General features: G+C 42.6%; 2 protein-coding genes across 2 annotated transcripts; both read left to right on the top strand.

Annotated features, from left to right (window-relative positions):
• The first annotated feature begins 2,295 nt into the window (after positions 1–2,295).
• Positions 2,296–4,111, top strand: LOC132698646 (uncharacterized). The gene is made up of 4 exons (XM_060664839.1): positions 2,296–2,319; positions 2,947–3,553; positions 3,626–3,821; positions 3,871–4,111. The coding sequence occupies exons 1-4, from the start codon at positions 2,296–2,298 to the stop codon at positions 4,109–4,111; spliced, it is 1,068 nt and encodes a 355-aa protein (XP_060520822.1).
• An 84-nt stretch (positions 4,112–4,195) lies between these two features.
• Positions 4,196–5,839, top strand: LOC132698645 (uncharacterized). Its single transcript, XM_060664838.1, has 5 exons — positions 4,196–4,282; positions 4,345–4,517; positions 4,563–4,998; positions 5,071–5,457; positions 5,774–5,839. The coding sequence occupies exons 1-5, from the start codon at positions 4,196–4,198 to the stop codon at positions 5,837–5,839; spliced, it is 1,149 nt and encodes a 382-aa protein (XP_060520821.1).
• Positions 5,840–6,579: the final 740 nt, after the last annotated feature.

The raw sequence follows: 6,579 nt of genomic DNA, 5'->3' as shown, positions 1-6,579 counted from the left end.
AATAAACACACCAAAATTCCCCAAAAAATGGCGCATCGACCCTGTCAATCTATTAACCGTGAGATTTATTCAAATCGGTTCACCCCAAGGAACCGAAAACACCATAAAAGGAGTTCCCAATATTGCCGCGCGTGGCATAAATGTTTTAAAAAAAAAATTTCCCCAGGGTTCATATTTCACAACACACCCGAGTCGAAAATATCAACTATATATAAAATAAAACTTTTGCCCGGAGGAGGAGGAGGAGGAGAGAACGAAACCGAAAAGTTTGAAAACTCGAGCCGACAAACACGGAACATCCAAACTTATGTTTCAATGTAAGTTTCGTCTGACGCGGAGGCAACGAAAGGTGTCATCTTTAATTTTATTTGCGAGAGGGCGCTGGTGGGGCTGATACAACGCGGCGAATGCCAATGTCTTTCGGGATTGAATTATCAATGCAGAGACGACGACGTTTCTCATAAAAAAGTTTGATTTACTTTGCCGTTCGGGGTGCGGCTCGACAAAGTCTCAGCGTCCTCGTTGTTGAATTTGGAAGACGGCCTCCTGTGTGCTGAACTAACAATGAACCTTTTCTCTATCGCGTGCATAAAGGTTTTGAAAAGTTTCTCGATGCTCTCATCTTGATTATCCCCTCCTTTTTCATGAGCACTTTGTCACTTCTACCACTTTATCACGAAAAACAGGTGAAATACGAAAATGGGGTCGCGAAAAACTGCGCATTTTGTAGCCAATTTGGAAAAAGCTATATTAATTACACAAGAGAACTTATAAAAATTGTGTCAATAAGCAATACTAATAATCATTATCAAGTTTTTATTACTTTTTGTTCTAAATGTTACAATAATGAAAAAATCTTATATTTATAAATATATATATATATATATATATATATATATATATATATATATATATATATATGATGACACTATATTCCGGGATATCATCCGTTCGCTCATTGAACTCCGACTGGAATCCTGCAAATCTTGCATCCGACTGGAATCCTGCAGACGTTTCGCCAAAATCTCACTTGGCATCTTCAATGCTCGCGCTCCGAAAACACTTCGAACACAAATATATATATATATATATATATATATATATATATATATATATATATATATATATATATATATATATATATATATATATATATATATATATATATATATATATATATATATATATATATATATATATATACATATGAAGTACAATTCTACATCAGAATCTGAACTTTCGTCAACGATTTTCGGAGACATTCTTCGTATGTTTTGGGCACCCCTAGTATTTTTTAAAAAATATTTTGTATTATCCTAGGATTTTGTGTTTATATCCTGCAAGAATTAGAAGTCCTATCACAGCTATCATTTTAATTTCATCAGTTTTATACTTTTTTTATTTACTTTTGCAATTTTTTGCCTAAAATTTTTGATGTTGTAATTAAGAAACTATATTTCGCTTAGGTGTTTTGACATTCTTTCTGGTTAGTGTTTTTTTTATATCATTTTGATGTAACCTTTTCCCAACTAGTGCTGTTGATGCTCAATGAGCTGGGAATCTTTGTCTTCGCAGATATCCATCCTATCCATCTTCATCTTCAAAGAGCTGACTCAATGATATATATTTTCTCCGCAAGGTGCACCGCAAGAAAAGCCAACATTGTTCATGATTAGATTAAGATTTCGTTATCAACATCCGCTGGACAATAAAACAAAGCCCACAAGTGGAGGTCTAGGAACAAATTGATCAATCTCTAGATTGTGATTTTTCTTAGTTCGTAGGATTATACTAAACATTCGATTTGTCGTTAAAAAGGTACGCGGGATTTCAGCAGTGTTGCGAAACCTTTAAAAACAGTTGATGTGACTTTTGTGCTCCCCAGTGCGCAACTCAGAGTTAAAAGTACAAAATTGTATCCGACCTCACCACTTTTTTGGGTGATAGAAAGCAAAAAGTACTGTGAGTTTATTGTTACAGATTTGCTTACACGGAGAACTTCTTTATTGTCATATTATCTTGTAGCTTAAAATGTTTGTTATTATATGCATAAAGAGAATGTTCCTTAATGTTGAGTCTGTGTATTATTCTTGGAATAATTTTAAGAAAGAACTTCATATTAATGTATGTCTTTAAGGTTTTAATTTTTGAAAGACGATTCTAGATTTTGCAGTACCGAAGTCGATTGGACTGAGCCCGGTCCTATGTCAACCCTGTCTGTGTTCCAGGATCTCGAAGCTACACAAAGATCGCAGCGAGATCACAGACGCCGCCGATTTCAAAACGCAACAAATGATGTCAGGTGTGGGGTTCGCGACGGTAAAATTAGATATACAGCTCCGCGTAAGGCTTAACGGAACTTAAAATTTATTTCATACAAAATAAAGTCATTAACTATTTACACACCACTACTATTCACTATACTAATAATTTCTATAACGCTTCTCCGGCGTCTTTTTTCAACCGACTGGTTATCTTCCTGATACCGGTGTAGAGCTGAATTCCTGGAATACAGACAAGGATAATCCACGATTTGTTCGGCTTGATCATATACTTTTTTTAGACAGTGCATTCTGTGACGACATATATATTTTCTATATTTTCACCGATTTCACTGAATAGTCCTTTTTGTTTTATAACTGTTCATGATTAAAATAATAAAATTAAAAGTATAAATTTCACAACAGATATTTATAATTTTTGAAGATACAAATATGTTACAGTTTATAAATACGGTAAATTATACGAATTCGAAAATAGCAGCAATGCATTGCAACAAACAAATGCATCAACAGCACAAATTGATACCTTCAAATTGAGGGAGTCATACCTTGGATTTTTTGAAATTCAGCGATAAAGGATCACGCCATTTTTTATCTCTTTTAAATCTCCATAGACCACCGCCACAAGCTCTGTGATTGAGCAATCCATGAGGCACGTCCCCAGGTGGTGGATAGGGGAGCCCAGGCTCTCACGAATAGATATATCACCTTTAGGTTGGAAATGGGTGTGCTGAAACCTGTTAGAGTTAGGAACCCCCGGACAACAACAACAACTGGAAATTCTATAGGGAGAAGCTCGCTTGGCGCTCGCGAGGCCGCCGACCTCGTCAGCTCCGCGATGATACGGGCTTTCCAGAATAGTTGCCCGGATAGAGCGGGGAGGACTCCTCAGTATAGCTCTTCCCTGGAGCGACTCAGGAGGAGGGTGCTCAGCACAACGAAAAGCAGCAGCCTAGGTACTGACTGGGATCTCTATAGGGAGGTCCATAGACAATACAAAATAGAACTACGGGCATCACAGAGGAGGGCCTGGAGGGGCTACTGGGAAGAAGTAATGAACACCCCGGACGCGGCTAGGCTCCTTAGGGTACTCAGAAGTGACACGGCGGGAACACTGAGAGTGGTTCGCAGGATTGGCGGTGGCTATACAGCGGGACCAGCGGACATACGACAACAGTTGCTCACTACTTCCCAGGGTCCGCCGAACAGGACACAGTGGGGAATGCTGAAGCCGGGGGTCGTCCTAGAAGCGATTACGCCACAAGGAGGGGGTTACCCATAGTAGGCTGAGGTTGGCTATTAACATCGTTGGCCCATTCTCCTGACCAAGCCTCCATTGCGAGTGGATACGTGCCGGAGCTGTGGAGACAGCAGGGTAGTATTCATCTCCAAGGCAGGAAAGAACAACTACACGGACCCGAAGTCATACAGGCCCGTTTGCCTCACCGGTTTCATTATGAAAACTATGGAGAGACTTGTGGATCGGTGTCTGAAGGACTGGGTGGAGCTGGAAGCCCTATTAAAGCCAACCCAGCATGCGTACCGAACTGGCGCGTCTGCGCTCGGCTCTTTACCATCTGACTTCCAGGTTGGAGGGGGATCTGGGCTCGGGAGGGCTGTCGGTGTGCGTGTTCGCGGACATCGAAAGGGCCTTCAATAATACGGGCCTGTACCCGATCTGCAGGGCGGTGGAGCGTACTCAAGTGGGGATGGTCATTGTAAACTGGATCCACTACATGCTAACCGACCAGAGGCTGGGTGGGGAGCAGATCTCCATCGGCTTATCACGGGGCTGTCCACAGGGAGGGGTCTTGTCCCCCTTCCTGTAGTGCCTAGTCGTAAACGAGATGTTGCATATTCTGAGCGAAGAACACAGGGTTTATGCTCAGGCATATGCAAATGACCTTGTGATAATGACACAGAGGACGAAGGATGCAGGGGCATTGGCAAGATTCTCACAATGGTGCCGGGACGGCAAGTTAACTGTCAATCCTGGCAAGGTGAGGATAGTCATCTTCACCAGGAAACGGAAAGGAAGGTGGAGCGTAACCTCAACATTTAGATGGATGGAGTGCCTCTTTCTGCAAACGGAAACTTCAAGTACTTAGGGGAATGGTTGGACTCCAAGTTGACCTTCCAGGAACACATAAGATCAAGGACCAGTTCGGCTTTTGGAGCTCTGAGGGCGTGCCGGAGAGCGGTGGGAGACACTTGTTTCCTGGGGCCAAAGATCATGTATTGGGTCTACGGTACCATGGTGGTGCCTATGCTCACGCATAGGGCAGTGGCATGGTGGTCGGGGCCCAAAAGAGCAGCAGCAAGAATACTTCTTGATAAACTGCAGAGATTGACATGCCTCTGCATAACGGGCGCGATGAAGATGGCTCCCACGAGGACCCTAGAGGCTCTGGTAGGTGTGCCCTCTTTGGCGGATCGGGTGCGGGTGGAGGCGGTCAGGACGGCTGTAAGGCTGGCCAGCTGCGGGCTCTGGAGAGACAGAACCTTTAAACGGGACCCGTACAACATTTTAGAGGGCTGGCGCGGGGATCGCGGTGTCATGGACATGTCGAGTGACGTCATGATCCCTGAGATAATCTTCTTTGACAAATGGACCTTTCGCTTTCCATTAAGGGAAGAGTGGAGAAAGGGCAGAATTGGCTCCTGGGATGGGCTTGTCTGGCACATGGACAGGTCCACAATGGGAGATTTGGCCGGAGTTGGAGAGTACTGCTCGACAATGTGATCGAGCTTGTCGGCCCCTCTAGGTCAGTATTGCACCGTGTTTCAGGCGGAAATTTTCGCTATATTAATGGCTGCCAGAGAGGTGGTTCGGCTCAACCACGGTAGCACGGGAGTATTCTTCTGCTCTGACGGTAGGGCTACACTTATTTCGCTAAAGTCAGTACGCACACGCTCCTTGTTGATAAAGGAGTGCCAAATGGTATTGAGGAAAGTGACCGACGTGAGGAATGTCACGTTGGTCTGGTTCCCAGGTTACACTGGGATTCGGGACAATAAGGCAGCGGACGCCTTAGCCAGGGAGGGCTCTTCGCCCAGACATAAGGGACCAGAGCCCCGCTTAGTGATCGCACCGTGCGTGAGGCGGGGAGCTTTCGAAGCCTGGGTGAGAGAACGGGCCGTGGTGGGCTGGAGGGTTGCTCCGGGAATGAGGCAGGCGAGGCTTATGATAGATGGGGCCCGCCCTCCCTCGGATCAGCGAGCTGCTTGGACTGCCCAGAAGGGCTTACACAGGACATTGCAAGCTTAGGAGGCATCTTTGCTTGCTAGGCATTGGAGACAACCCGGAATGCAGGTGGTGCATGGAAAGGGAGGAGAGCCCATATCATCTGCTCACCGAGTTCCATGCTTTGACATGGGCAAGATTTGGAGTCTTCGGAACGGCCCTGATCGATCCCGACATAGTGCACGGTAATGGGCTAAAGGGGTTGCCGACCTTTTATAGGAAGAGCGGCATTCTATACGCCCTTTAGTGCGGTCTGAGGGCACAACGGTTCCATCTGGTGGAACAAGTGCTTAATACCACCGCCACAAATTAATCGACATCTACAGCATACCGTAGTCCACAAAAATTGTAAATTTAACAATATTTGAAGTTTTATAAGGCCATTAAAATAAAGAAAATACAAAACTACCCAAAGAAAGATTCTCTATAAACGAAATTTCAACAATATTAATTTTGCACAAACGGTCATTTGCGTTTTAAATTGTATGATTTTTACAATAGCAGGCCATGCATTTATTTACTTTTTTTAACTTACCAACATTGCTTAACCTAAAGCTAAAAACAAAAATACATTCAACATATCCATAATTCAGTTTTTAATCGGTTTTTTATGCTAGTGGGGTTATCATTCTAAGAATCGATCTAACAAATTTATTAAAAGCACAGATTTTTATTCAAATATTTTAGTCCAGGAAATCAAAGCAAATATCCACAAAACGTCAATTTTTTCCAAAAAAAAAATTAAAGTTTTACATAGTTCTTACCATTTCCACGAATTCCACATATATAAACTTAATTTTTTACTTAAAAACATATTGGTATTTAAAATTCTACCTAAAGTCAATTTTTAAAATATTCGCACCTGCTTTATTTTGAGTGTTCTGTAACTTCTCTCCAGGCGATGAATTTTAAGGCAAATGTTAGTCGATAGAAAGGTACGAGGTGTTTTCATCGAGAAAATATCTAGCAAACAGTTCGTAGGAACCATGAGTTTCTAAGAAATAAGTGCTCTTTTCCAGTATGAATTCAGGTTTGTGGAGTAAACAAATATAA

This window comes from Cylas formicarius, unplaced genomic scaffold (assembly GCF_029955315.1).
Source record: "Cylas formicarius isolate icCylForm1 unplaced genomic scaffold, icCylForm1.1 PGA_scaffold_2__14_contigs__length_35257938, whole genome shotgun sequence".
Lineage (NCBI taxonomy): Eukaryota > Metazoa > Arthropoda > Insecta > Coleoptera > Brentidae > Cylas > Cylas formicarius.
The sequence above is the reverse complement of the archived record's forward strand: the minus strand, read 5'-3'. Positions and strand labels throughout refer to the sequence as shown.

Excerpts from the sequence above, each read along its gene's own strand:
- LOC132698646 (XM_060664839.1), top strand. The coding sequence starts at position 2,296 with ATGTCAGGTGTGGGGTTCGCGACG. Across the intron at positions 2,320-2,946 it reads CAGGTGTGGGGTTCGCGACG|GTGGTGGATAGGGGAGCCCA; the intron begins GTAAAATTAGAT and ends GCACGTCCCCAG. Across the intron at positions 3,822-3,870 it reads TTAAAGCCAACCCAGCATGC|GTTGGAGGGGGATCTGGGCT; the intron begins GTACCGAACTGG and ends TCTGACTTCCAG.
- LOC132698645 (XM_060664838.1), top strand. The coding sequence starts at position 4,196 with ATGACACAGAGGACGAAGGATGCAGGGGCATTGGCAAGATTCTCACAA. Across the intron at positions 4,283-4,344 it reads TAACTGTCAATCCTGGCAAG|ATGGATGGAGTGCCTCTTTC; the intron begins GTGAGGATAGTC and ends CTCAACATTTAG. Across the intron at positions 5,458-5,773 it reads TTGCTCCGGGAATGAGGCAG|TGCGGTCTGAGGGCACAACG; the intron begins GCGAGGCTTATG and ends TACGCCCTTTAG.